The sequence below is a fragment of the Trichosporon asahii genome (assembly GCF_000293215.1).
Source record: "Trichosporon asahii var. asahii CBS 2479 unplaced genomic scaffold scaffold00002, whole genome shotgun sequence".
In the NCBI taxonomy this organism is placed as follows: Eukaryota; Fungi; Basidiomycota; class Tremellomycetes; order Trichosporonales; family Trichosporonaceae; genus Trichosporon; species Trichosporon asahii.
The window spans coordinates 886,351-913,172 of NW_014040922.1; the positions used below are offsets into that span (position 1 = coordinate 886,351).

General features: G+C 60.2%; 13 protein-coding genes and 4 non-coding genes across 17 annotated transcripts; 9 read left to right on the plus strand and 8 right to left on the minus strand.

Annotated features, from left to right (window-relative positions):
* Positions 1-173: 173 nt before the first annotated feature.
* On the plus strand, positions 174-1,340 carry A1Q1_00285 (uncharacterized protein; the record flags this gene model as incomplete). Its single annotated transcript, XM_014328983.1, has 2 exons — positions 174-232; positions 341-1,340. 2 exons carry the CDS (start codon positions 174-176, stop codon positions 1,338-1,340), a joined length of 1,059 nt encoding a protein of 352 aa, XP_014184458.1.
* A 212-nt stretch (positions 1,341-1,552) lies between these two features.
* On the minus strand, positions 1,553-1,641 carry A1Q1_t110. The gene has a single exon. It is a non-coding gene; the product is annotated as a tRNA-Lys (tRNA).
* Positions 1,642-1,855: 214 nt separating this feature from the next.
* A1Q1_t109 lies at positions 1,856-1,957 on the minus strand. The gene has a single exon. It is a non-coding gene; the product is annotated as a tRNA-Lys (tRNA).
* A 629-nt stretch (positions 1,958-2,586) lies between these two features.
* A1Q1_00286 (uncharacterized protein) lies at positions 2,587-3,644 on the plus strand (the record flags this gene model as incomplete). The annotated part of the gene is made up of 2 exons (XM_014328984.1): positions 2,587-2,908; positions 2,956-3,644. 2 exons carry the CDS (start codon positions 2,587-2,589, stop codon positions 3,642-3,644), a joined length of 1,011 nt encoding a protein of 336 aa, XP_014184459.1.
* Positions 3,645-3,975: 331 nt separating this feature from the next.
* On the plus strand, positions 3,976-4,567 carry A1Q1_00287 (uncharacterized protein; the record flags this gene model as incomplete). The annotated part of the gene is made up of 2 exons (XM_014328985.1): positions 3,976-4,201; positions 4,272-4,567. 2 exons carry the CDS (start codon positions 3,976-3,978, stop codon positions 4,565-4,567), a joined length of 522 nt encoding a protein of 173 aa, XP_014184460.1.
* Positions 4,568-4,693: 126 nt separating this feature from the next.
* A1Q1_00288 (chromosome organization and biogenesis -related protein) lies at positions 4,694-5,728 on the minus strand (the record flags this gene model as incomplete). Its single annotated transcript, XM_014328986.1, has 1 exon — positions 4,694-5,728. One exon carries the CDS (start codon positions 5,726-5,728, stop codon positions 4,694-4,696), a length of 1,035 nt encoding a protein of 344 aa, XP_014184461.1.
* Positions 5,729-5,800: 72 nt separating this feature from the next.
* A1Q1_00289 (chromosome organization and biogenesis -related protein) lies at positions 5,801-6,178 on the minus strand (the record flags this gene model as incomplete). Its single annotated transcript, XM_014328987.1, has 1 exon — positions 5,801-6,178. The coding sequence occupies one exon, from the start codon at positions 6,176-6,178 to the stop codon at positions 5,801-5,803; it is 378 nt and encodes a 125-aa protein (XP_014184462.1).
* Positions 6,179-6,384: 206 nt separating this feature from the next.
* A1Q1_00290 (transcription from Pol II promoter-related protein) lies at positions 6,385-6,960 on the plus strand (the record flags this gene model as incomplete). Its single annotated transcript, XM_014328988.1, has 3 exons — positions 6,385-6,495; positions 6,543-6,667; positions 6,861-6,960. The coding sequence occupies 3 exons, from the start codon at positions 6,385-6,387 to the stop codon at positions 6,958-6,960; spliced, it is 336 nt and encodes a 111-aa protein (XP_014184463.1).
* Positions 6,961-7,021: 61 nt separating this feature from the next.
* On the minus strand, positions 7,022-8,323 carry A1Q1_00291 (SUMO activating enzyme; the record flags this gene model as incomplete). Its single annotated transcript, XM_014328989.1, has 4 exons — positions 7,022-7,217; positions 7,255-7,563; positions 7,622-8,123; positions 8,269-8,323. The coding sequence occupies 4 exons, from the start codon at positions 8,321-8,323 to the stop codon at positions 7,022-7,024; spliced, it is 1,062 nt and encodes a 353-aa protein (XP_014184464.1).
* Positions 8,324-10,010: 1,687 nt separating this feature from the next.
* On the plus strand, positions 10,011-11,221 carry A1Q1_00292 (uncharacterized protein; the record flags this gene model as incomplete). Its single annotated transcript, XM_014328990.1, has 3 exons — positions 10,011-10,421; positions 10,505-11,100; positions 11,152-11,221. The coding sequence occupies 3 exons, from the start codon at positions 10,011-10,013 to the stop codon at positions 11,219-11,221; spliced, it is 1,077 nt and encodes a 358-aa protein (XP_014184465.1).
* Positions 11,222-11,713: 492 nt separating this feature from the next.
* Positions 11,714-13,062, minus strand: A1Q1_00293 (uncharacterized protein; the record flags this gene model as incomplete). The annotated part of the gene is made up of 3 exons (XM_014328991.1): positions 11,714-12,177; positions 12,304-12,451; positions 12,514-13,062. 3 exons carry the CDS (start codon positions 13,060-13,062, stop codon positions 11,714-11,716), a joined length of 1,161 nt encoding a protein of 386 aa, XP_014184466.1.
* A 2,675-nt stretch (positions 13,063-15,737) lies between these two features.
* A1Q1_00294 (alcohol dehydrogenase) lies at positions 15,738-17,540 on the plus strand (the record flags this gene model as incomplete). Its single annotated transcript, XM_014328992.1, has 3 exons — positions 15,738-15,944; positions 16,120-16,750; positions 16,837-17,540. The coding sequence occupies 3 exons, from the start codon at positions 15,738-15,740 to the stop codon at positions 17,538-17,540; spliced, it is 1,542 nt and encodes a 513-aa protein (XP_014184467.1).
* A 1,767-nt stretch (positions 17,541-19,307) lies between these two features.
* Positions 19,308-21,423, minus strand: A1Q1_00295 (uncharacterized protein; the record flags this gene model as incomplete). Its single annotated transcript, XM_014328993.1, has 3 exons — positions 19,308-20,681; positions 20,737-21,074; positions 21,123-21,423. The coding sequence occupies 3 exons, from the start codon at positions 21,421-21,423 to the stop codon at positions 19,308-19,310; spliced, it is 2,013 nt and encodes a 670-aa protein (XP_014184468.1).
* Positions 21,424-22,146: 723 nt separating this feature from the next.
* On the plus strand, positions 22,147-22,245 carry A1Q1_t107. The gene has a single exon. It is a non-coding gene; the product is annotated as a tRNA-Lys (tRNA).
* A 441-nt stretch (positions 22,246-22,686) lies between these two features.
* A1Q1_t108 lies at positions 22,687-22,776 on the plus strand. The gene has a single exon. It is a non-coding gene; the product is annotated as a tRNA-Lys (tRNA).
* A 626-nt stretch (positions 22,777-23,402) lies between these two features.
* Positions 23,403-25,161, plus strand: A1Q1_00296 (uncharacterized protein; the record flags this gene model as incomplete). The annotated part of the gene is made up of 3 exons (XM_014328994.1): positions 23,403-24,218; positions 24,309-24,472; positions 24,552-25,161. The coding sequence occupies 3 exons, from the start codon at positions 23,403-23,405 to the stop codon at positions 25,159-25,161; spliced, it is 1,590 nt and encodes a 529-aa protein (XP_014184469.1).
* Positions 25,162-25,583: 422 nt separating this feature from the next.
* A1Q1_00297 (uncharacterized protein) lies at positions 25,584-26,597 on the minus strand (the record flags this gene model as incomplete). Its single annotated transcript, XM_014328995.1, has 2 exons — positions 25,584-26,234; positions 26,358-26,597. 2 exons carry the CDS (start codon positions 26,595-26,597, stop codon positions 25,584-25,586), a joined length of 891 nt encoding a protein of 296 aa, XP_014184470.1.
* Positions 26,598-26,822: the final 225 nt, after the last annotated feature.

Genomic DNA, 26,822 nt, shown 5'->3' on the forward strand with positions numbered 1-26,822 from the left:
GGGAAGGCGGAGTATGTCGTATATCAGAGTGCGAAACGTCGTCGTTGCATGCATGGCCAGTGGCTCTCGTTCAGACATGCCTAAAGATGATTCCTTGCTGCGACTCTATGCCAACAGCAATCTTCGAAGCGTGCACTGGAAATAACTGAGGGGCGCAGGAACACCGAGAGACCATGCGCCCCTCGGTATTTGGTTCCATCGATACAGTCACCTGCAGATCATGGACAGCAAGGTAAACACTTGTTCTTTCGAACTTCTTAACGTCTTTGCATTCCAACTGCTGTCTTACTAGAATGGTTAGCTTCCCGGTATGGACCAGCAGCTGAAAACAGACACCCAGGCTTCCGCTCGAGATCATCACGAAGGTGCTTGAGGATGTGCCGCAAGAGACACTCTTCTCCACCCTGACCGTCAACCGCGACTTCAGCAAGGCTGCCCTTCCTCTTCTCTATCGACACCTGTACTTCCAGCCTAAGCGCACCAGCAAGCGAGGCAAGATCAGCCCTGAGCACCTGCGCCACGTCAAGATGCTTGACATTTTCGACCACGACCTCAAGCACTGCGAGAAGCTTGAATTTTCCCACTCACCCGACGTCGTCCGCTTCCATTGGAACGATTCCATTGAGAAACTGCACAAGTGGCATGGCGATGATAAGCCCTGCCCTTTGCTGAGCTTGAAGCCGAAGAGCGTCGTCTTCGTCGACTTCGATGCCACGAAGGCGCCGCCTGACGCGAAAGCGTTCAAGAACGTCATTTATCCCCACACCGAAAACCGCGTCGTCATGTGGGACATCAGCGAGGAGCTGGACAACAAGGGCTGGAACGCCGCGGTGAAGAACGTCATCTTCCCTCCCGAGAAGGATGATACCGGCTTCGAGTCCCGCATCAAGGCGATCAAGAAGGGTAAGGGCGGCGAGCCACGCCCCGACGACCTGACGCGCCGCGAGATCGTCGTCTTCGCCAACAATACAACCAATCGCCATGCTGGGTTCGGCTTCCTGTGGTGGTTCAAGTCTTTCGCCAAGGAGCACTGCCGCCGCAAGCACATTGTCGTCAACATGGGGGCTTACCGTCCCAGGGACGCCCACTACATCGACAGCCTCGAGGAGGAACTCTGGAAGTACTGCGCCAACAAGAGCGAGGAGTCCGACCTCCCCGATGACGACGAGGATCCTGACAAGTACGACAATCTTCACCTCCTGAGCATCAACACCTGGGAGAGGATTGAGGACTGCCGTCCCATGCTTCTGGAGTATCTGACGGAGAGCGAGATCCACAACCTGCTTCCCCCTCCCAAGGAGCCCAAAGCCTCCACTAAGAAGGGCAAGAGCAAGAAGTGAGCTCAAGTAGCTCCTGCAGCCGCCGCTGGCCCCCATCCATGCCATCACGTATCACATGCAATCCTGTTGTACATACTCACGACCAGACTCACTGCCCGCATTGACCATCGGCTACACTAACCTCCCATAGGCTGCCTTTGGCCCCGCTACCTGCTCCCTCGCAACTTCTGCACACAGCAGGGCCTCACAGCAGCCCCTCTCGTCGAAAAAGAAGCCTCGTATGGGGCTCGAACCCATGACTGTGTGATCAATCGGCTCTGAGCGTAAGAGTCACACTATCTACCGACTGATATAACGAGGCCACGTGATTGAATGGCCACGCAGGGAGCAGCGGTGCTCGGGCTACGCGTAGCACTGAAAATCTTCCAAAATTTCCCAATAATCATCGAGATATGGCGATTGGAAGATCTGCCCCTCTTCACACTCGCACCTTTCCTTGTCCCCTTGATTGCGTTACGCTCAATGGTGGTTGGAGGGGTAGCAGTGTTCGAATCCCGGCGGGGGGCCGCAAAAAGAGCCTCGTATGGGGCTCGAACCCATGACTGTGTGATCAATCGGCTGCTGCTTGCGCGTTGCTGCGTAAGAGTCACACTATCTACCGACTGATATAACGAGGCGTTTGAAAGGGTCTGGACGACGGTGCGAGCGCAGGGCTACCCGGAGAGCGAAGAAAATTTCGGAAACTCTCAGTATTGGACGAGATATGGACGGCGGAACTCCGGTGTCTCACTCGGCCTTCGCACCCACTGCTGCGAGGCGTTGCGTGGAAGGGTTCGAATCTCGCTCCGAGCCCCACTTGAGGCAGACTTTGCAGCTGACGGACGAGGCTTCAACGTCTCAGAGCTCTGCGTCAGCTTCCGTTCGACGTGATTATTCACGTGGTCAGTCCCACGAACGGCTGGCTGAAAGCCTTTACTCTCAGGCTTCGACAGCGCCTTTAGGAGCCGTGAGAAGGTTCTTAGTGCATTGCATTACCTGCACGAGTTTGCCTTGAGCCCAGGCGTACCCAGTCTTAAGACATGCATGTAGCTACGGCAGCAGCGGCCTTCTGTGCAGAACAGTGCGACCCAGATGGCGGTCGCCCGACGCGCTCAGGGCTGATTCCGCGAAATTAGGGTTTGACGCGTCAGTCTGCAATGAGAAATCCGTCGCGTCGCCAGGCCAATGTTGACTTTGTCTTTCGCATCCCTTCCACCACCAGGAGCTCCGTAACGAGAGCACAACGTCGGCGTTCGATACCAGCATCATGCCCAGAGTCAAGCACGAATCCAATCTCATCGCAGTTCCGGCTGTGCTTCGTCTGCACCCGTTCTGGCTCGCCTCCCCACTGCTGAACAGCACCTGCAAGGGGTACGGCAACTGCATCCCATTCCACATGTTCAAGCAAGTCTTCGAAAAGGTGGACGAGATCGCAACGCGCTTAGGAGATCTTGAGGGACCCACGAGCCCCTCTGCGATCGCTGCCAGCACGCTCTGCAACAACATTCACACTGCATACCTTCGAGACGCGGGCATCTATCTCCAACGGACGTCCTCTCGCAAAGGCGCCTTCGGCGCTGCATCGACGAGTGAGTCGGGTACCCTTCACATCTGAATGCCAGCACTAATACCCCAGCCACAAGCGGTTCAGGATACACAAACTCAAACGAGTCGACCATGGCTGCTGAGCTGCGCAACGAGCTCAGCCGCGTACAGCGCGTTCTCGTCCAGCACCTCACCGGGATTCAGGACAGCGCGGTGAACATCCAGAGCACGCAGACGAGTCTGAAGCGGCGCATCGACGCGATCGAGAAGAACGACGGCAGCAACAACGTCATGGAAGCCATGGTGCGCAAAGCCGAGAGCCGCGTGGGGATTCTCGAGCAGCGGGGGCAGATCGTGAGCGCTGGCATGTCCGACGCCCTCAAGCGTGTCGGCGAACTTGAGAATCGACTGGACTTTCAGGACTCGCTCCTCATGAGCTGCAAGGACGCGGTCACCAAGGTGAACGACCTGCAAGCCCGCCAGGCTCAGCAGGAGGAGAACATCAACAAGTGCCTCCTCGACATCAAGAACGTCGGCAGTAGGCTCGATGGCCTCGAGGCTATGATGAGGGACATCAAAGATATGCTGGAAAGTGGTAGCCCTATGGGGACACCGGGACCAGAAGCTTCGGGCAACAAGCCGGGGCAGCTCCCGACTCCGCCGAAGGAGAACTCGCCAGGAGAGGTCGCGGGCCAGTCCGCCGCCGACGCCGAGGTAGACGCCGCAGGAACGGAGACGCCGCCGGCCAAGCGTCAGCGAACAGAGCCCGTCGCGGAGTGAGCACCGCCATGTCCCACGAGGCTCGGCCGCTGACCATCAGGTCGATCGCCACCGGCACAGAAGCATGAGGACGAATGCCGCGCGTGTCTCGGTCCGGCACTGGCAACGAGTCCCCCTTAGCTCCTCATTTTATCCACTCTCGTCACCCACTTAATCGCTCATCCCACCAGTCCACTTTATGGGCTAATGCGGTAGCCGTCACGGTAGACCTCCCATCGGCTCCTAGCTTGTTGATCACTCAAGCCAGCGTGACCAACATATAAGAGCTCCACTATCCTTCGCTTGCTTCTCGCTTTCGCAAATATCCTAGTTCTCGCAACCCCTCGGCAGTATGGTTCGCATTCCGTCAGCCGTATCCGAGCACCACCTGATCAAGGGTTTCCCGCACTTAGAGGGGTGTGTTCTGTACAACAACTCTCGCATTCCGCTACCCGTCGCACCTCCGATCGCGGCAGAGGTGCACGCCTTCTGCGCAGCAGCGCTCCTCCTCAGCCCCTCGCCTGAGGCCCAGAGAGATGTCAAGACATTCAAATCCACTGTCGAGCTCATGATCGAGTGTAAGTGGCGCCTGCAATGGATCGGGGCTAATGGAAGGCTTCTCTGTGTCACATACGAGCGCACTTGCAGCTGTCGAGTTGCTCAGCGCATTCGATGACCTCCGTGGGGAGGTGGACGCGTGCCTAAAGAAGGTCGAGGCGAGTAGCGACATTGAAGCCCGCCTCAACCGTCTTGAGCGCATCGCCGAGGAAACGCTGGCCCTTGTCCGTGAGACATCCGTCTTGACCACCGGTGGCAAAATCCCCAAAGGTGTGCCGCTCAACGAGGCACAATGCTACTCTTACCTCTGTACGGCGGGAGAGACTTGCTACGCACCGTGTTGCCCTCGCGGCCGCGGCCAGCCGGACGAGGCCGGCTCGATGTGAACCCTCCAGAAGTCAATCTGTACCAAACATCAGTTGTACGAAATGCATTAGTCCCAGTCAACTCGTCAGCCCGCCCAGACAGATGTGAACGCAGTTACATGGTTGAGAATCTATTCGCCTAGCTGTCTACTCGCCCCTCGCCTTCCACACGCCAACCTCTCCGTCCTCGCCACCGGCGGCCAGGACCTCGCCGTCCCAAGCAACAGCGAGGAGACGCTCGCCGAGGACCTTGCCGTTCTTCGTCTCGGTGCGGTTGAGCTCGCCCTGTCTCCTGACGCTGAAGAGCGCGTGCTTGGGCGATCGGACGTCCCAGATCTGGACGTTGCCGGCATAGGTGGCCGTGGCGAGGGTGAAGGAGCTGCGGGGGTGGCACTGGAGCGAGGGCACGGGGGAGCCGACGTTGAGGCTCTGGGCAATGACGGAGGCGGCCTGGCGCGTGTCCCAGAGCGAGACGGTGCGGTCCATGGATCCGGTGGCGAGCTGGCCGCTGCCCTGGAACTGGTCGAGACAGAGGAGCGCCTTGTCCGCCGGTCCCTGGCGGGTGAGGACGTTGGCGCCCGTCTCGGCGTCCCACTGTCGCACGCTGCCGTCCCATCCCGCAGACCAGACACGCAGGTCCTCGTTCACGTCCCACACGACAGCACCGACACGCCCCCGGTGTCCCCGGAACTGGAGGTCGGGAAGACGGCGCCATCCCTCGCCCGCGGCTCCGGCGTCGCCATCAGTCAGACCCTCGATGTTTCGCGGCGCGTCGCCGTGCAGCTTGCGCCGCTTCTTCTGTCCCGGAAGGTACGACGTCGGCTCGGCGTCGACCTGGTGCGAGTCTGGCTCAGACTCCGGGACGACGTAGAGGTTGACAGTCGAGTCCCACGACGCCGAGACGATGTCCTTGCCTGTTCGCGAGGTGATGACGGACGAGATAGGACCGGTGTGGCCCATCAGGGTGTAGATCTCACGAGCGGTCGCACCCTCGCTTGCGGCGATGTCGGGCTCGAGAGACGGAAGCTGGTAAACGTGCGTCGCGCGGTCGACACCACCAGCAGCCACAAGGATGTCGCTCGTAACGTCAGAGGGAGAGACCCACGTGCAGCTCGTCGCACCAAGGGATGTCGGGAGGGGAAGGGTGTAGAGCGGCGTCGGGTCCGCAGCGCCGAGGGGCATCACCTGCACGTTCGAGAGGTACGAGGACACGAGCATGTGTCTGTTGTCAGCTCACCAACCTCACGTAGTAGCTTACCCTTTCCTCTGGAGGCTGATGCCAGAGACCCAGTCCTCCTGCTCCCATCGTCCCGCCTCGGTAGGAGGCATGACGCTCTGCATGTACTCGATGGAGATAGCCGTCTCCTCGTCGTCGCCGCGGTGGCGCTTGACCCAGTTCTCGAGCGAGCCGCGGAGCACCTCACCCTCGACAACGAAGTCGAACGGGACCGGCGCGACGCCGCTGTCGCCGCCATGGCCGAGCACCTTGTTGATGAGCTCGGAGAGCTGGAAACGCCGCCAGTCCGCCGGGATGAAGTACGTCGACTGCGGGATGGCATAGCTGTCACTCCGCGTGAAGAGGTTGACGGGCAGCTGGCGCGGGCCAGAGCCTGAGCTCGAGGGGTCCGCCATGTTGATTTTGTGGTGTTAGGTGTTGTTGACGCAGTAACCTGTCGTGGGCCGGTCACTTGGTGACGAACCGAATTCTGAAATTTCAAGATCACACACACCACGTATTACGTAACCTCCACTTCCTCCACCCTCCTCGATCCTCGATAGTGCGAGCGTTGATGTTGTGACAGTCGCTCTTTGTCCTTCCCCCAAACAGCTGCGACATCATGCAGCAGCTCCCGACCATCCTCCCTCCTCCGCCGTTACTGGACGGAACAGTTCCGACGCGGTCGCCGGAGAAGCACGCCAACCTTGTTCGCTTCCAATCCGAGCTGGAGGTGAGCTTTGGGGCGAGATTGACCACAGCTGACATCAGTTCGTGCAGTGTCTCGCGAACCCCCTCTACTTGCATGAGCTGCATCTTCAGAAGTATCTTGAGGACCCGGCATTTTTGGAGTATCTGAAGTACATGGAGTACTGGCGCAAGCCGGAATACGTTCGCTTCATTGTGTAGGTACTGCGAGCATATCTACGCTGACCTGCCAGTTATCCGACATGCCTGTACTACCTTGGTCTGCTGCAGCAGCCATCGTTCCGCGTGATGCTCGGTGACATGGGCTTTATCGGTGAGCTGATTCGCCTCGGCACACGGCATCACGAGACATGGTAAGCTGCAAGGTCGCGACAACCAAGCTGACATCAGGCGCGCTGAGAAGGAGGAAGTCAAGGACGAACCGAAGGAGGAAGGCGCGGAGAAAGATGCGAAGACCACGAACGCTGAAGCGGCTCCGGCCACAGCATAGACTGCTAGAACACTGTTGTACTGATGTCATAATGTATAAATCTACAGATAATCGTCGCCGTCTAGTTCTTCTTAATGACCGCCTCGTCCATGCCCCAGCGCGCGACCGAGGCCGCACCGCCCATGCTGTCTAACACGAGGAGGTTGGTGATCGGATTGTCCTTGCGGGATAGCGCACGGAGAACGTCCTGCGCGAGCAGACCTCCGAGGATCGCCAATGTCGGCGGGAAGAAGTGAGTTGCATGCTCGGCCAGGTGCCTGATGTCAGCTATCAGTATTCGAGGCCAGCACTTACGTGATGATCACCTCGTCAACGCTCCTCATCGTGCGCTTGTTCACGCCGAGGTCCTTCAGCATCTGCTCCGCCGTGGCCTGGATCTCCACCGCCGCCGCAGAGCTCGAAGGCAGCCCGTGCTTCGCCTCGTAGTCCCACAGTGACTGGAGCGCGATGTGCAGATCCGGCCGGGCCTGGCGCGTGTTCGCCTTGGAGAGGCCGCGGAAGGGACTTCCGCCCTTGCCGGCTGGCGTCTCAACGTCCTGCCACTTGCTCCGGTCCAGCGCCTGCGAAAGCGGCACGTAGTTAGTCTGGAGCTTGATGAGGGCGCTATTCGGGTCACCTCGGTTCTCACTGAGGGTTAGATAAGCATCTGCAGGTAACCCACCTAGCAACGTTCTCGTACTTGGCACCGAGATCGGCGAAGATGTACCCGTAGAATCCGTAAGATCCAGCCGCGAAGAACATGGAGTCGGCATCGCGCACGGCAGCGTTGATGGCCTCGAGCTGCGGGCGCGCAAAGTCGCACGCGACGACGACATCCACGCCCTCCCGCTTCAGATACTCTGCCATCTGGGCACGATCTCCGGGCGCACCATCAGAACCGACGAAGGGCGCAAGCGTCGGCTCAGCCGTAAGCGAAACGAGGGGGTTCAGAGACTGGATCTGGGCCAGAGCTGCCTCCGTTCGCTGATCTGTCAGCTGGTAGTCGCCATTTGAAGAGCTCACGTTCTTGCCGACAGCGCCATCCTCCTCGCGGAACAAGAATCCGCTGCCGAGATCTTCCTCCGTGACCGCGCCGTCGTCCATGACAATGAGGCGGCCGATGCCGGCCAGCACGAGGTTCTTGATTGTCTCGTGCGCAACGGAGCGAAGCGAGAGAATCAGCACTGTCGAAGAGCGCATCCTGTCATCAGCTTCCACACGACTCATAGCTAACCTGTTCTGCGCCTCAACACCCCACAGACGGATCTGACGGTCGTACAGCGAGGCCTCGGCTGCACGTCAGCTCATGTAGCTAGATGTGAGGCTCACCCTCGGTGATCTGGCCATTCGTGGCTGGCGCAGCATTGTTGACCTCGTCAGACATGGCGGCGAGCTGTTGAGTGATGTGGTGATGGCAACAATGAGAAGTGGAGGGCACAACAAATGTCGGTGTCTTCCTCGCGTGCCAGGTGAGTCATGTCGCGTTGCATTAGAATCCGCAATACTATTCTCCTAATCGACCGATGACGCCAGCTGTAATCGCCGTTTGTTACCGTTTGGTTCCGCACGCCGCACGACCGCCGGCTAGTGCCAGCGCTAGCGCCCACCGGCCACTGGCACGAGATGAGGTGGATGAGCTGATCCACTCCTTCTCATCGCATACACCATGGTCGTCGCCGCCCCCGTCTACGACAAGTCCGATCCCAAGAGCGACAAGTGAGCTGAAAGGCGCGAGGCTAGCTGACGACAGGCTCTTCGCGTACCACCTCCCGGCGTCGGACGACTGGGAGGAGCAGCGCGACCTCTTCGGCAGCGCGCTCATGATGATGGCCGGTGGAGGCATGTTCATGAAGAGCCCTCTGTGAGTCTACTGGAGCACGGAGCGCGAAAGTGACTGTGCTACCGTGCGGTCTCTTGGTTGCTTCGATCTGCACCGGTGTCGCAGCACCTGGTCCAACGCGACTTGTCCCACGAGCGGCTGTCAAAACCAGAGCACTCCATACGAGCAGCGCACTTGCTGTCTGGACCCCAGTTCTTAGCTAACAAGCAGCATCATCTGGACCGCGATGGTTCTCGCCGTCTCCTCTTTCGTGACCACCGAGTCGATGCGCCGCAAGCCGGACGCCTCGTCGCCCCTGGCTACTCTTGGGTAGGCTACTAGTATGGAGGCGAGCTGACATCAGTATGGCCGTTTCCGGAGTCATCGCGACGAGCATGCCCAAGGTTCTGCTCGCGCCTGAGGTCGACGCGGCCGCTGCTGCTGCTGCCGCCGCCGCTGCGACCGCCAGCACCTCGTCCTAGGTTGTATACATTGTTGATGGTATTGGGATATCGGTATCTTGAAGGATCGGCCGAGCACTGACGCACGGGACCGCTGCGACTCACAAGTTCAAGAGGGCAATCGGCCGGACATGCCAGCCACGCGGACAGAAGGGGCCGACCGACTCATGCTTGATGAGCAGGGGAAGGATAATGGGGTTACCAGGAAACGAGACGAAGGCATTCGACGGCGCACATCAAACGCATGCTCTTTGTGTGTGGTGGCTGGGAAAGGCTTGATGCGCTGCGCACACACATGCCATCAGCGACCCAGCCGACCCGGTCTGAGCACCCCGCCTGCCTCGAGGCAAGGCTTTGCACAACAGGGAAGATCATGTCCCGCCTCGTGTCTTCTAGCCCCGTGCACCGATCGTCGAATCTCATCCTCGCCCCGCTCGCAACGCCGCACTGTCGCACTGTCGCCTCCTTTGGACGAAGCTGCGGAGTAACGTGCGTCGCGCGCGTCGTGCCCATCAAGCGCATCAAGCGACCATGGCCTGGATCCGCGAGAAGGCTGGGTGCGAGTCAGCACCGGGTGTGCGCAGGCGGATGGCCGTCCTGTCTGTGTTCTTCTCTTCTTCTCTCTTCTTCTTCTGACATTATCCTGACGACTATTGCACCGGTTCTGGCTACTCACCCAGTCTCAGTATCAGTCTGTCGCGAGTCTTGTTCACCTAGCTCAACTCGGTTCCTCGGCTCGTCACTCGTCCACTCGTCCACTCGCCGCTCAGCCTTCAATGACGAATCCCAAGATGGCCGAAGGCAGCAGCAGCAACATCCAAGCCGCCCTCAACCTAGGCGACGCGGTGCCGCAAAACGCCAAGATCACCATCAGCCAGGACGCGCCGCGCCACGACGACGCGCTGGGCATCCAGCTGCCGACAATCTACATCAACCCCGTCGTCGTGCCGAAGGAGGAGCCTGTGCCGGCGCCCCTTCCAAAGAAGCCCAAGGAGCCCAAGGAGAACGGCACGAAGAAGGAGCCAAAGGCCGAGCCCAAGGTTGAGCCCAAGGTGCAGGTCGTGGAGCGGGTGCAGCAAGTGTGGGAACGCCGCCCCCACCCCCTCCTCTGGGTCACGCTTGGGCTCAGCATCGTCGCGCTAGTTCTGGGTGTGCCGAAGGGCAGCCTGCCGACCGTGACGGGTCGTCACAAGGCTTTGCGCGTGAGTCCGTTATCTCCCTCCTTCCCTTCTTCCGTCTTCATTCCTCTCGCTGTGCAATGCGGAATCGTCCAGCTAACGTCCAGAGCCAAGAGTTGCTAGTCGCAGAGCGCCTCGCCCTCCTCTCCCAGCTGTCCCTCTTCCTGCCCCCACCCCTCTCGGGCCTCCTGACCTCTGACCAACTCTCGCTCGCGCAGTTCCACGCCCTAACCTCTGCTTCCAACTTGCACGCGGCGCAGCAGCGCACCTGGTGGAACATCCAGGACTTTGGATCCGGCGCGAGCCTCCTGACCGCCCAGCGGGACGGGAGTGAGCGCGAGGTGTGGGTCCTCCAGGTCCCCTCTACCTCTTCCAACTCTCTCTTCTCGACCTCCGAAGGCAGCGAGAATGGGGACAGAGTGCTCCTGGCCGCTCTGACGGGCAGTTTGGCTGCGAGGGAGAAACTGATCCAGGAATTGCAGGTCTGTCGCTCCCCGACGACTCGGGCTTTACCTACGGTCACCGTGGGTGCTGGCAGCGGTGGTGGGGCTGGAGGAGCATGGAGGGAGAAGGAGCGGGAGGATGAGTGGAAGCTGGACAGGATGAGGGAGCGCGAGGCCGAACTCGAGGAGCGCGAACGACAGGTTCTCAAGCGCGAGAAGTGGGTTGTCGACGAGATGCGCAAGATGAGCGAGCGCAGCCGGTAGGTCATCTTGAATGCTAGAGTAGCTGGATCCGTTAGCTGACAGTTCAGTGCCCAGGCGGCCGAGATTCAGATGGAGGAGAGGATCGCAGACCGCCTCAAGTATGCCTCACGTCACTGATCCTCTTTTCCCCTCACCTCGCATCCTCGATTTCTCCCTTACTCCCTCGTCCCAATTAGAAGAACGTTGCCTACCATTCTGTGGCTTCCTCGTACACCTCCATAGCCAAACCCAGTTCCCTCGCCGCCTCGCTGCCTGCGACAGCTCGAACCCTGTGATTATGACAAAAGTACATCTCGTGCCATACCGTATGCGCTTGCCTATGGGGTTTTACAATTGTGCGTTGCTCGTTGCTGGAGAGTGCGGATGTCTTCCGAGCGTGCGTGTGCGTGAATGAAATGCGAGGAATGCCGGAGGTGCGGAGGGTGCGGAGAGGTAAGGGGTGGGGAAACAAGTGAACAGTGGTATTTTGGTATTACGATGCCCTCGGCGGAGGGAAGTCGGGTCGTGGTTGTATTGCGTAAGGAGTTGAGTGAGCCTGAGTAAAGCGACGAGCGTGTGAAGAATCTCAACTCCACACACGCCTCGCTCCAGCTGACGCTGGAGCTCGGCTTAGCTCGAGTTCGAGTTGATGCTGACCTCATACTCGTTGCTCGACATCGAGGAAGTGCGCGAGGCGCTGACGAATGCGCGCTGCTCGCCGTGCTCGTGCCGCTTCGAGCTGCCCGCCTTGACAGTCGCGTCCGACTTGGCGCTGTCGTTCCGGCGCAACGTCGAGGGTCCGGGTCCGTCGGCGTATGCGTCGTGCACCGGCTCCATGGCGTTCGGGAAGCCCTCGCTCGCGCCCGCATCGGGGACCTTGTCGATCGGCGCCTCGAAGCGGTCGTCGTACCCGCTCTTGACGCGGCAGTTGGACGTCGCCTCGCGGATCTCGGCGCGCAGGTCCTCCAGACTCCACCAGTTCATGTATGAGAAGACAATGTTGCGCCGCCACAGCGTCGAGCCGGGTAACGTCTTGTCGAACGGGCCGAGGAACGCCTGCGCATGCAGGTGCGGGTGCGGCGATCGTGGATCCGCTGGAAAGGGTTAGCACTTTGGAACCATGTACAGGGGCGAGACTCTTCCAGCCATCGGGTCGACGGGGCGCTTCGATATATTTATAGCAATGCTGCGAAGGGGCGCCAAGAATTTCGATTACTCACCAGGCATGCCGTTCACAAACCCGACACGGACGTCCTTCTCTCCTAGTCCTCGCTCTGCGATCGATGCATTCGGAGCAGCGACAGATCGTAGCAGAAGCCGCTTCGCCGTGTTGATCATGTGAGAGAGCACCGGGATATCCGAAGGGCCCTGTGCTCAGTCAGTAATTGCGGCCGAAACAACCCCCCAGACTTCATCTTCCTCGTACTCACCAGGTCATAGACGTTCGTCAGGTGCTGGTTCAGGATGATGATGAGGTGTCTTCCCTCAGGACACAGCGACTCCTTGCCCTCGGCCGGGTAGACAGTGATAAAGTCATCCCGGTAGATGACCTGGTGTGGTCCCACGTTTATGACGCGGTTGGACTGCCCCGGCGGCACAGGCGGCGCATACGGCTCGATCGGAGGGCCATTCGGTCGCTGGCCGCGCTGCAGGTCGGGGGTCGCGGCGCGGACTGGCGTCGAGAGCGAGATGGACGGTGAGATCGGAGACTGAGGGGCACTGCTCATGCTGGAAGAATGCGATGCGGCGCTGGCGACGATACCGCACAGCACGCAACCGGGGTGGACCGCAGTCATGACGGGCGGGCCGTAGTTGTCGCTGCGGGCCTGCGCACGAGTGGACAGTAAGGGCGAGCTCGAGGACGTGGCCTGTCGTGTCGTGGCGTACTGAACGGGTGCGTGGTGGTAAGAAGTGGAGACAGCAAGACGGCCATCGACTACTCGCGAGCCCGAGGAAGACCTGGCCGTCTGCGGGCCCATCGTACCCTGCATGATGTGCGTCGAGACAAGCTTGGCAGGTTCGATTTAGAAAGCTGCGGTTCGCGCGGGTCCGAGAGAGGGGTGGGAGAGTCTGGGCGATCGGGCACGCGGCGGCGATGCAAGGGGTCGGTCGACGAGGTAAGTTTGAGGGGGATTGAGGGGGGTGACGATCGTGAAAAGCGAAAGCGAGATGCGACACGCAGAAGGAAGACTAGGACGTGATGTTTGCTGCCGATGAGACAAAGAGGTATGAGCGATGCGCGTTGTGCAGAGTGGGAGTGTTGGCGTGTGCGGAGAGAGAGAAGTAGGTGTGTGTTGATGCGTTGGTAGGCGGTCGTGCAGAGAATCAAGTCGAGACTGCGAGGAGCTGCAGGCGGCTCAAGACCTAGATCCTATGCGCGCGGTGGCCGATGGAGATCGAGGACGGGGGAAGGCACGCAGTACGGCAAGGGATCGGGGTTGAAAGGTCCAGACACGCAAGAGGCCAGAGGAGACTTCAGGAAGAGTTGAACAAGGGCCAGAGGGACGAGGGACCTGCGAGGGACGGGCGAGGGTTGATGACTGCAGGCGAGGGACCTGCGGCTGCGCAGCACGGGGCAGCCGGCGGTGAGGGTGAGGCGCAAGTGGGTTTGCTTTGGGCTGCCCGAGCTTTGCGTATTGCGTCTTCCTCTCAGCCGATGGCAGACGGCTTCCACGGAATGCAGTCTGTCGGTAAGAGTAATGCGTGGGCAGGCGGGCGGTGTCGATCTGCATGCACTGACCACAGTGGCGCGCCCCTGTGTCAAGTGAGAGTGATGCGAGGAACTGAAGTGGAGATTGTACAGGCAGGTGAATATTATATTTGGCTAGAATCGGCGACAATGGAGCGAGCCAGGAAGGTTTTGGTGCTGTCGCTTGGCTGTGGTGGGTTGGTGGCTATGGGCCATAGACTGGATATGTGCAGGAGGTGCAAACGGCCGGGTGGGTGGTGTCGCATAGTGGTCGACGTCAATTGCAGCTGTGAGCAAGAACGGCGAGGCTCGCCGGGACCGTGAAGGAGCGTGAGGGAGCGTGAGGGTTGCGTCCAGGGCGAACGGTGGGCCTTGAGGGTCAGGCCGAGGGCAACGTGAGGGTTGAGAGGGCCGCAGCGGTGGTCGACCAGTCAGAGGCGGCAATGGCGAGGATAAAGTTGAGGATTCCTGGCCATGCCTGAGACGAAACGATCACGAGTGGAGTCAGGTCCCTGACCCGTATCGTCGATCCTATGCCCTCGCTGTCTCTCCCTACCTTGGCCCAGGTAATAATAATCATCTTCAGGACACAGCCAAAGTCTCCTATTTGCTCACTCGCTGGCCGCCCCTTGGCGCGATTACAAACCCAACATGTCGCGCGCGTCGTCGCGCTCGTCTGTTGCTGGCATGCTGACATCAACACACACTAGCGGGACGCGTTGCGTGTATCGCTGGCCGAGGACCGGCGGCTGCGGGCACTAAACGGCCCGAGCGTCATGTTAAGTGACGATGCCAAGCCCTTGGTAGCTTGGTATCTCGGAGAGTCCAACACGCCTGGCCAGGAAAACAGGCATGCCGCGAGACAAAGACAACGGATCACCGACCTGTTGTGCTTACGCTTGGACACCGCGGGCGCCGAGAGGCTGCTGATGCCATCGTCACCGCACTGATGTAAGGACTGGCTGCCGAAACACAATCAGACAACTGGATACCAGTGCAGCGTTGCACTGGCTCATCTGGGTACCAGCGGTGAAGACGTGTGCAGTGTCTTGGTACGTCTAAATCTGGATCGAGATCGTGCAGATCCTGTGTGTGACCTGGATTGCCTGCAGGCCTGACGTGATCCTTGAATGGACGCCGAAGCCATATTGCTCCAGTGTCATTGCCGTGCATGCCGTGACGTTCTTGTCCTCGTGGGATGTGCACCAGAAGGGGATCACGCTCAATGGATGCGACAGTTCGGCGTGTCGTGACTTGAGCCGTCCGTGGCCCCGAGTTCCAGCAGAGGAGTATCAATCTTGTTGACATGGACGCGACGGAAGCAGTTGCTGGATGGGAATAATGAGACGGAGAATTGCAGGAAACAAATATCCTTTCACGTGACTTGTGAATGCCGCGGACAGCGAGTGGTGTCCACGTGTGTCAAGGTGCGGGGACCCAATGTGGAGGAGCAGGTGTGTCCCTGCGGGATTAGAGGTGGGATTGGGGGCTTGGGGGGGCGGCGCGGTATTTGCGGCGCTGGGCTGGGCGGGACCTGGGATTAGGCTGGCCTGGCTAGCATGGCTAGGGCTGATGCGTTTGGCTCGCTGAGTGGTGGTGGGTATGGTCCGGGTCGAAGTCGCCGGGGTTTCAAGGTCGGCAACCGGACCCAGCTCGAGCCGAGCTCCTTCCTTGCTCTCCCTTCCCTCCGCCGCCAGGCACTGACATCTGGGCATCTGGCAAGCAATGCTTGGGGGAGCACGTCTAGTATTCCACATGCAATCGGCCGTATGCGCGTCTAAACCCCCAGTAGCCTTTAGCCTTACCCCGTTACCCCTCGCTTTAGGTCCCTACCCTCTCACCTGACAAGTCTTAGGGCCACCCCAGCCAGCACATACTCTCTGCACCCAAGAACAATATAAGTTCACCGCTACCACTTCCTCTTCACCATCTCTTCCTTCTCCACTCCCCACTCTACCGTCCACAATGGTCGCCGCCGCTGCTCGTGCCAACGCTGTCCGTCTCATGTCCCTTACCGCCTCCCAGGGCTGTAGGGGATGCGGCCGCTCTCACGCTGCCGCCCACTCTTGCACCCCCGGCTCTCACGACCACGGCCACTCGCACTCCCGTGGTCTTGCTACCCCCGTCGACGTCCCCGGTCCCGGAAACTCCAAGGGCGACTACGCCTTCGAGGTGAGTACATGCAATACAGGCTGGCAGTCTTTGTCGACAGCGGCGAGGACGACATTCATCGCGAGCGCATGTCCAAGGGCGGCGCCCCGCGTATAATGTCTGAAACCACCTCGCCTAAAGTCGGACCTTGCCGAGATTGTTATCAAGTGTCACAGACCACTGACATTTTCGTTAGATGGCCGCGTCCACCCTCCGTTTCGGTACAGGTGCCACCCGCGAGGTCGGCATGGACCTTGTCAACATGATCAAGCGTCTCCCCGCTGCTGAGCAGAAGAACGCCAAGATTGCCGTCTTCACTGACCGCAACATTGCCAAGCTTCCCGTTATGGAGACCGTTGCCCGCTCGCTCCAGGACAACAACCTCAACTACGAGGTCTTTGACCGCGTTTCCGTTGAGCCTACTGACAAGTCGTGGACTGAGGCCATCGACTGGGCCCGTAACGCCGGCGTCACCCACTTCCTTGCCGTCGGTGGTGGTTCCACCATGGACACTGCCAAGGCTGCCAACCTTCTCTCGTGCTACCCCGAGGCCGACATGATGGACTTCATCAACGCCCCCGTCGGCAAGGGTACCCCCATCAACAAGCAGCTCAAGCCCCTCATTGCCATCCCCACCACCGCTGGTACCGGCTCTGAGACCACCGGAACTGCCATTCTTGACATCCCCTCGATGCGCTTCAAGACCGGTATCGCTTCGCGTGCCCTCAAGCCCACTCTCGGCATTGTCGACACCCTCAACACCGCCACCTGCCCCCGTGAGGTCGCCATTGCTGCCGGTCTCGATGTGCTCTTCCACTCGCTTGAGAGTAAGTTTTCACCCAGTGCCTCGCGGATCAACTTCAGCTCCGGCCGGCTCTTGAAGAAGAAGCACACAGTCGCTGACGTGTTCCAGGCTACACCGCTGTTCCTTACTACGAGCGTACCCCCCGCCCCACCAACCCCATCAACCGTCCCGCTTACCAGGGTTCCAACCCCGTCTCGGACATCTTCTCCAAGTGGGCCCTTGAGCAGACCGTCAAGTACCTTCCCCGTATCTTCAAGGACCCCACTGGTGACGAGGAGGCGCGCACCCAGATGCTCCTCGCGTCTTCGACCGCCGGTATCGGTTTCGGTAACGCCGGTGTCCACCTGTGCCACGCCGGTTCTTACCCGATCTCGTCGCTGAACAAGGCTCGTGCCCCCGAGAAGCAGTACTTCCACCCCTCTTACAACAAGGACGTTCCCCTCATCCCCCACGGTATCGCCGTCTCGCTCACGTCGCCCTCGGTCTTCGACTTCACCGCCCCCTCGGACCCCGAGCGCCACCGCACCGCCGCCGCCATCTTCATGGGCGACCGCGCCGAGGAGCTCCGCAACGTCTCTGACGCCGACATCGGCAAGGTCCTCCGTGAGGAGATCCAGAAGTTCCTTGACTCGATCGCCGTTCCCCGTGGTCTCTCGCAGGTCGGCTACACCTCGTCTGACATCGAGACCCTCGCCAAGGGCATGCTTCCCCAGCGTCGTGTCCTCGACCTCGCCCCCGTCCTCGTTAAGGACAACCAGAACGAGGAGCTCGACCAGCTCCAGGGCATCCTCGAGGGTGCCATGCGCTGGTAAATGTAGGGCATCAAGTCTAGTCAGTAGTAGTAGCAGCGTGTGTAATCTCCCTTTGTGATCCCAAAAGAAAATTAGCATAGCAAGGCGTGTAGTCCATGCAACGAGCATATCCATTCTCCTTTTTTCCTTTCGTTTGCAGCTGCAAGTTTCTCGCCACCGACAAAGTTGTGGAGCACATCGTTCCTACGTTCCTCGGTGCCTTCGGCGGCGCCGAGCGGCGGAGGATCGAGCGGCGTCAGGCGGCGATTGACCCCCCACATACCAGCAGAGCAACCCCCAGTTAACACTAAACGGGCAGTCCGCATATCGCATATCGCATCTCAATCCAGATTTCGGCGCGCCGATCCCGCTCGATCGCCACGCTCGCCACGGGGGCATGCATGGGTGGCGTGGCTGACGTTGCAGGATGCATGACGCTGATGCAAGTGCTCAGTGGTGGCGGAGAAATGCGACTCGGCTATCACGTCTGTTTATCTTCACCCGAGCCCGCACAGCTGTGCGTGGTTGTTGCCTGCAAGGAAAGTGAAGGTAAGGGAAGCGGTGACTGCGCGGTGACCTGTCCACGGGCGGCTTGCATTCGTGAATCGCACACTGGAGATTCGCGCACTCGCGCATCGACCCATCCCCTCGCAGAGCTTTCACCAGCCTGCACGCAATGAAGTCTGCTATTGGACACCAAGTTCATACGATGCATTGAATGGCAAGCGTGAACGTACCTCCTCATAACGCATAGGATGCAAAGCGAGCTCCTTTGTGCCCATCGCTAGCTGAAGCCTGGGGTCGAGGAACAAGGAAGGGCGGAGGTGGAGGCCCAAAATGTCAGATATCCGGGCCACACAGCCCAGGCACATCGGCAAAAGCACGAGGCGACTTGCCGGTATGCCTAAAGGATTTGTCATTTGCTTTGATTCTCTGATATTACCCAGGCCATTCTCTGATATTAACCTGCGATAATATCAGAGAGTCCCAGGAACCGTTGATATTGCGGCTCGGAGCTCGGCACACGCTCTCCCCTCCATGCCTCCGCATCGCCGCGCCCATGTGATACTCGATGCATGACGGCCTCGACTGCGCCATCGTGATCGTCATCACATTGCTTGTCCGCGACAGAGGACGGAGGAGGAATACGCCCCCTCTTCACTTCCCCGCTTGTAGTGCGTTTGGGGTGCACGGTGGCCCAAAAACAATCCATGCCCGCTTCCACGCGCCCACAAACCCAGAGATAGCCGAGCTCGCTCGGGTATTGATAACTTGGCATTTTACCCCGTTCGCACCCGGGTATCCATCCTCGTCTGCGCGTCTTCGAGCTCTACCGTCGCGCGAATCCGACACGGTAGACTGTGAACGTCATTGGGCAGAATCAGGGGGCGTAGAACGAGCCTGGCCACGGGGCCCGAGCAGCCCGAGCAGCCCGAGCATCGGAATGTCACTCTGGCAGTCGCGTGTTTCTCGTTTCGACCTGTGAATGACCATCAACGTCACTGCTGAAGTGGAGGCTCACGTTTGTCAGTGTGTCAGAGACTGTGCAAGCTGCAGCTTGTGGTCTGGCGGTTATACATTTCATCAAGATCTTCTAGGGCTTCTATATCGTCAAGTTCGTTGAGCTATACAACGGAAATGTTTTGGAGGTGTTTCGATACAACTGCTAACTTGCTTTTACAACTGGTAATTAGATACAACCGAATGGGCACTGGAGAGCAGGAAGGAAGGAGACCAGCTCCCCCCTGTTAACTGGCTCGTTCTGGGTATCTTTTTGAGCGGAGTCGCTCACTCGTCCTCGCCCCAGACCTCGATGTCGACGATGTCGTACTCGGGCTCCTCGTCCTCAGAGTACTCGCCATCGACGTCGGGCGTCTCACCCTCGCCCCCCTCGCAAAGCACAGCGAGCCTGGCCGCCTGGCGCTCAGCCTTCTCCTTCTTCAGCTTCTCCAGCATGGTCTTAAACTTGCGGTCGATGCGCTTGCGCTGCTCCCTCTCCCCCGCCTTCCGCTTATGCTCGCTCTTGGCCATGGGGACGTACTCCTTGTCACCGTCGGCGTACACGTGCCCGGTGATGCCCCACATGCCAAAGGCGCGGCGCTGGACCTTGTCGCGCTGGTAGATTCCGCACGCGTTGCAGTGCAGCATCACCGTCGTGCCGGGCATGACGCCGAGGCGCACCGTCTCATTGGGCTCGTCGTCCTTCACCTTCTTTACGGGATAAGGCAGGAGCTTGTTGCACTCGCCACAGACGCGGCGCACGCCGATCTCCCGCCCGTGCGGAGCCCGGTGGTCGTCCGTGTACAGCACCTCGATCTTGCCGTCCTTGACGGAAGGGAGGGAGTTGGCGAGGTGCCGCGCCATGAGCTCAGTCCACGGCGTCAGCTTCCGAGGGGGGTAGTACACCGCCCGCTGGTTCTGGTTGCGCCGCGGCTTGATCGGGTCCATCTTGATGTCGCTGATGGAGAGGGCGACAGAGGTCGAGGAGGCAGAGGAGCGGGTACGCTTGTGCGTCTTCGCGGCCGCCTTGGCGGACTTGCGCCGGCCTCCGTGGCCTCCGCGGCCACCGCGGCCACCGGTGGTCTTGACCGGAGCCGGAGCTGGAGCGGGAGGAGCAGAGACGGCAGGGTCGACGGAAGAGTCAGACACGTCCACGTCCTCAGCCGCTGCGGTGATGGCAGCGGCGGCCTTCTTAGCCGCCACGCGACGGACGCGCTTCTTCGGCTCGGGAGCCACAGCGGCCTTCTCAGCGACGGGAGCGCGGGTAGCGGCCTTGCCCTTGCCCTTGCCCTTCGGCTGGGTCTTCTTGGGCGCCGGGCCGGAAGGAGGAGCAGAAGCGACGGGCTCGATAGGCGCACCGAGAGCGGCGAGAACGTCGTGCACCGTCATCTGGGCGTTGGAAAGCCTGTCCATGGCCGCGGCGAGCGTCGGCGGGGCGTTGGAGGCGGCTGGCTGATTCCACTCCTGCATGGAGCAGGCGGGAGCGGAGTTGGCGTTGGGGGCGGCGGGCTGGTTCCACTCCTGCATGGAGCAGGCAGGAGTGAAATTGGCGTTGCAGGCGGCAGGCTGGTCGCACTCCTGAACGGAGTAGGCGGGAGCAGGGTTAGCGTTCTCCGTGCCGGGGAGAGGAGGGAGCAGGGGCGCCTGCTGGTTCTGCCAGTCCTGCACAGGCTGGGCGAACAGGGGGGGCTGGGGCAACTGGGGGGGCTGTGCGAACTGGGGGCTCCAGTACTGCTGTGGGGCGGGCTGGAAGGGCAGAACGTTCTGCTGAGCTGGGCTCGAGCTGAGGCTTCACAGGAGCGTCACGGTTGAGGTTGATACCCAGGGCCTCGAAAGCGTTGCCGGGGACCAGCTGCCTGGCCTCAGCGGGAAGCTCGGGGATGGGCGCGTTCATGTTGGCAGGAGCGGTGTCCGCCTCAGCCTGGCACTCCTGCAGGAACTGGTTGAAGTCCGGGCGCGGAGTGTTGGGGAGAGCACTGCAGTTACCCCAGCCTGTCTGGTAGAACGCAGCTGCAGTGGACTGGGGGAGCCCCCAGTGCTGGGCGTAGGGAGAGTCTGCGGTCAGTGCGCGCCCATTACCCATCGGCCGCTGGTGTGACTCACTGTTGTCTCCCATCGGTGAGGAGGAGTTGAGGAGTGGTGCTGGTTTCTTGGTGCTGATCTTCGAAGATCGTGCGCATCCCAGTTTGTTAAGTATGCTTTCGTGCATCTCCTCGCCGCCGCTCATGATGTACTTCGATGCATTGTGACCAGCTCGTGTGTGTGTGCCAACGTCGTCGAGGACGAAGTGATCGGCGAGCGACAGCAACTCGAAACCTCGTTGATTGCCCGGCGACGTCAAAATCAGGCACGGGTTGTGTGCAGGGGGGCGAAGTGATCGACGCGCTACGTGAACTGTGTGCATGGCAGGCCTTAGTTTGCATAGTGCTGGCCAGTGATGGTAGAAGAATAATAGGAATTTCGCGAATATTTCGAACACGAGGGGTTCGCGCTCGCGTCAGCGCCACAGTGCCACAATGGGGCGAGGCGGTGCCCGCGAAGATCAATGCTGCTTGCCTCTGGTTGACGTCACATGTGGTGCACACAAGTGCACCGGTTGGCCTAAGTGTATGTGACTATGGACGAGGAGTACTCGTGAACTTGTGCAGAGCGAAGGACCGCCACAGAACTCTCGCGTGGTCGTTGTAGGGCCTGAGATGGACGTTTCAGCGGACAGCGCCTCCGCCAAAACGGAAAGAGTACACTTTAGTTCGTAGCAAACGCAAACCTTTACCGAGAGTCTAAGGAGATGACTTCTCCATACGAAGCGACAGAGAAGGCTGCTGTGGATACAAGATGCTAATTGCTCGCAGGACACGCCCAATTCCAGACCGAACTGACCGCGCTATCCCTGGCCGAGCGCCAGCTCTATCCCTGCGCCTCACTCTTACGCCTCCACCAAACCGATTTTCGCTCACAATTTTCGACGCCTCCACCACCCCCTGGACGCTCACACCTCCCGGGACCAATCGTCGACCACCGCCGCCGTCATCTTCCATATCTCCCTCAAATCTGCACGTATCACAGCGCCGAGACGCTCGCTGGGAAGCTGGGGCGCAGGTGTACGCTGACGTAAGCATTGCAGCTCGCCTCGTTATATCAGTCGGTAGATAGTGTGACTCTTACGCCAAGCGCAAGCAGTAGCCGATTGATCACACAGTCATGGGTTCGAGCCCCATACGAGGCTCTCTTTTGGCTCCCCTGGGCTCCCAGAGGAGCCACAAGTATCCCTTCTTTGACCCTCTGTCGCGTGCAAAGTCTATGGGGTCAGAGGGCCAGAGGGGTAGGGGTGCGAAGGCCGAAGCGGACTTTGGAACAGTTCTGCGCTCCTCATTTTGACATGTTTGAGGCGATTCTCAGAGCACTGCATAGCCCTGCTCGAAGTGCAAGCAGTAGCCGATTGATTACTCGAGCTTCGTACGAGGCTCTTTTCAGCGCTTCCCCGGCGCGAATCGAACCCTTGTAACCCCGTTCTCTCGGTGCGAGAGGTAGGGTCTAGGCGGGGGCGAGTGTAAGGGTCGGAGTTCCGAAGCCGCATCTCCCTCAGTTTTGCAGCTTTCGGAGAGATTCTCGGCGCTACGGATAGCCCTGTTCGCGCCGCGTCTACACATGGCTAACCACGTGCTTGGCCTCGTTATATCAGTCGGTAGATAGTGTGACTCTTACGCAGCACCGCCGAGTGATCACACAGTCATGGGTTCGAGCCCCATACGAGGCTGCTTTTTGGCTTCAGAGAGGCGCTGGGAATGAGGAGAGTGCTTTAAAAACATCCTCGCTGGGTGAAGATGGTGGGAAAGTGGTTGGACCAGTAGTAGGGGTAGTATCACGGTGATACGGCGTGAAAGAAGTCCGCCCGCCTCGGAGTCAGAACAGGGCGGCACCTGTGCTCGGGGTCCCCCATAACCTCTTCAATCAACTAGAAGAGCTAATAGGAGGAAGGGTTGTTTCGTTCAGAAACTCTGGTCTATAGTCCCAATCTTGTCCGGAACGCTCGCGAGCACCGCCCAACAAAGGACGTTCTCCACCACGTGAGGACGCTCCGTGACAACCTTCACCCACTCATCTTTGAGGTCATATGCATTGCAGCGTCCAACGTGCATGCCCCATGTCGTCTATGCGTACGGGAAGATTGCGGAAGGCAACTGCTGTCTGAGCGGTGAAGCACGGAGGTGAAGCCCGGAGCCAAATGACGAGATCTGCCACGCGCCACCCGCCCAGAGCCGAGCCGAGTCGCCACCGTAATCGCGACGTTCCGGTCGGAGGCCGCTCCGACGTCATAAACCACCTTCTTTTTACACCCTTGGTAACCGACTTCAACTTTGACCACTCCCTTCATCACACGCAATGTCGACGAACGCGCTGTTCGCCGTTCGGCGCGTACTCCAGCATCCATCCTACCTCACCCCGCTCCGGCCGCCATTGTATCCGCGAACGACAAGGGCGCTGCACGGATCCGCCCTCCGTTGGGCTGTCGAGGCGAAGAAGACGCCGAGCGCTTACGCAACTGCCAGCCGGCACCCGTTCGCTGAGGGTCATGGGGGAGGAGGCAGTCAGCCGAAAAAGGACGAGGAGGGCAAGGACGACGCAGCGAAAGAGAAGGGGGAACTCGCTGGCGACCCGAGCGATCCCGGAAGCCGACCCAAGATCGGACCATTCTCGAAACCTGTTGTCGACGATGCGGCGTTGGAAGCGCCAGCAACCGAAACGAAGAGTGCCGAGCGGCGCGACGGCCCGGAAGAGGTAAAGGAAGCAGAGGACCACCACGAGCATCCGGAGCTACGAACACGAACCGGACCGCACTCCGCACCTGTCGAGGAGAAAGACGCCCCTGCTCCGGTACAGAAGGTCGAACCTCCTCCGCCGGCACCGCAGCCACCAGCACCTCCGAAGCCAGTCGTCAAGGGACCGGCCACGGGACCAAGCTCTTCTCCACCAGTCCCGCTCGAGGTGCCGCAGGAGCTCGCAATTCCGCCCCTTCCTCCACCCTCCTACTTCGGCCCTGCGCATCAGTTCGACACATATCGTTTTGTACAGAAGCTAGAAGGGGCGCAGGTGCGCAATGCGCCCGCGCGGGTGCTCATGGAGGGCGTGAGGGGCATGCTTGTCGGAAGGTCAAGGAAGGCGCAAGAGAGCATGCTGTCGCAGCAGGAGTTGGACAATGTGAGTGTCGGAGAGTCCATCCCAAGTGGAACGAAAATGAAGGCGGTGCGGAAGCTACGAAGATGTTGCATGATCTAGCTGACACCGCAGCAAGCGTACCGTTTTAAGGCAGCGCTGTCTGCCCTCCGCACCGAGATCAGCATCAAGGCGCGAAACGACGGCCTCAGCATGCGCGCAGCGAGTACTGCGATGCAGCGTGAGGTCGAGGGCCTGGACAGGAAGATGACCGAGGACCTGCAGGGTTTGCGACACGAGTAAGTGTGAGCGAGTGAGGCGAGTGGTCAAGAGAAGTCTCATTGAGCTAGCCACTGCTCGATAAACGCGAGCTGACAGCAGTATCGAGATGGAGCTGAACACGCGGAAGGACGACACGCGCGCCCTCATGAAGCGGTTCGACATTGCGACCGAGGAGATCAACAACAAGTTCACCATTTCGCTCGGCGAGCTGCGCACCGAGATCGAGAGCGCCAAGTGGGAAGCAACCCGGCGCGCCATTGCCATCATCATCACGCTCGTCATTTGCGGCGTTGCGATAAGCACATTCACATCGACGCTGGCGCCGGCACAGGGACCCCCGCCGCTGCCCCAGGTCGGCACACCGAACACGTCTCTTCCCTCCGGCCCCTCCGGCTCTTCTTCCACTAGCACCTCCACCTCTACTCCCACTTCCACCACAAGCGGGACGGGCACGAGCACGGGAACTGGAAGTAAGGGCAGCGCCGCAGTGAAGAAGGTGGTGTACAGGGATGTCGCCGTGGGCCCCGACGTCACGGCCGAGGGGGAGCATTTTGACGCCGACGACGAGGACAATCTCGACCTGCTCCACGACGACATTGACGCGCTCCTCCAGCAGCAGACGACGACGACGCGGCGGCCGAGGGCCGAGAAGGCAGCACGGGTCGCGGAGGAGAAGAAGCGGGTCGAGTTTCCTGAACGCATCTGAGCGAGCGGGCCAGATGACGAGTTCGCGATCTAGATAGTCGTAGTGGGCGTCTCTGGTCGAGAGGCGATCTGATAGAGTTTTAGAGCGAATCATCCTTTGTTGTGCATGATAATGTATACTCGGCCATTCATCTGCAATCTGCTCCGATGTTGCAATGTACTCATCTCGGGCCATTCATACTGCTACTGATGGGCTGATGGGGTATGTCCGTGGAGAGGAGCCGCGCTGGCAGCGCAGCGACAATGTTGTGTGATGGGATGGGGTTTGGGGATGATAGTCTGAAAGAACATGGCTACTGCACAAAGACACATATGTACAGTCTAAGTCTGGGGTGAAAGATGAATGAACGTCTGGGGTGGTGGAGGGTTTCATCGCCAAAGCTGGACGTCTCGCAGGCTCGCTACCGCTCGCTCGCTCGCCGTCTACGGGGTCTCCTTGGTCGGGCTTCCCGCGTCGGACGGGACGCTGCCAACACTAACGGCGCTGGAAGTCGCAGCGCTAGCGCCGCCATTAGGCAGCTGCCAGGCGGGGATGGAGGCCTTGCCGCGGGGCTGGAGGAGGGCGTTGGCGGCGGTCTGCGTCGCAGAGGGTGTGGGGGAGGCGGCGCCCGACGCCGCAGCCTCCGAGACCGTGTTCCCTCCCTGGCGCGCGACGAGGAGGGTCTTGAGCGACCTGAGCTCGGACTGCAGTTCCGTGAGCGCGGCAGACTGGCTCGCGGCGTGCTTCTCAATCATGCGCGGCACGAGCTCGCGCACGCTCTCGACCTCGCCGCGCACCTCGCGCATGTCGTCGCGCCACCGCGCCTCTGCGTCCTTCACTGCGCGCGCTGCTGATTCCACGTCCTCCAGCGCCGCGGCCACGCGCTCACGCTCGCTCTGCGCTGCTGTCGCCAGCGCCGCGGTTTCGGCACGCAACTCGTCCAGAGCGGCAGCCGCCGCGTCGTACTGCTCGGACAACTCTGCTGAGGTGCTCTGGAACGCAGTCGAGGAGGGCGGCTTCAGGTGCGGCACGAGGTATTTCCGCGCAAGCGCCGTGACGCCGTACATGACGCCGCCGGAGACGACGGCCATGATCTGGGTGTCAGCTAGAAGCTAAGCTGGGCAGCTGTTCTCCGCCACTGGACTGAGTCGGCGGATCGATAGCTCGCTCGCGCTGCGGGCGGGCTGCTGACGCAGCCCTCGCTCGCTCTTACTTACGAAGATATCCCTCCAGTCACGCTTCGGCGGCTCCGGGGCGACAACGGCGGCCTGGAAGCCATAGTGCGGCTGCTGCTGGTAGCTGGGCTGGGGGCGGGCGTATGCCGGCGGCGCGGCAGGTGCGGGCGACTGGATCGCCGCGCTCGGGTTCGAGGTGCCGTTGGCAGCCTCCGAGAGCGCCTGCTGGATCTCCGTGTCCGTCAGTCCCTTGCCTTGAAGGAACTCGACCTTCTGCGCCATCGGCGAGGTCGCGACCTGCGGTTAGCTATGACTCCGAGAAGGGGATCTGAAGCTGGTGTGTGGATCACACTGGACCATCACAGCGGATTCGAGCATGTCGTCGAGATGCGGACCGTCTGCCGATAGTCTAGACAAGCTGTGCCCCGGACTACCACCCATCAAGGCGAGGATGAGAACTGGACAACGCCGCGTACGCCTTGCTCAATGCCGCAGAATTCTCCGGAC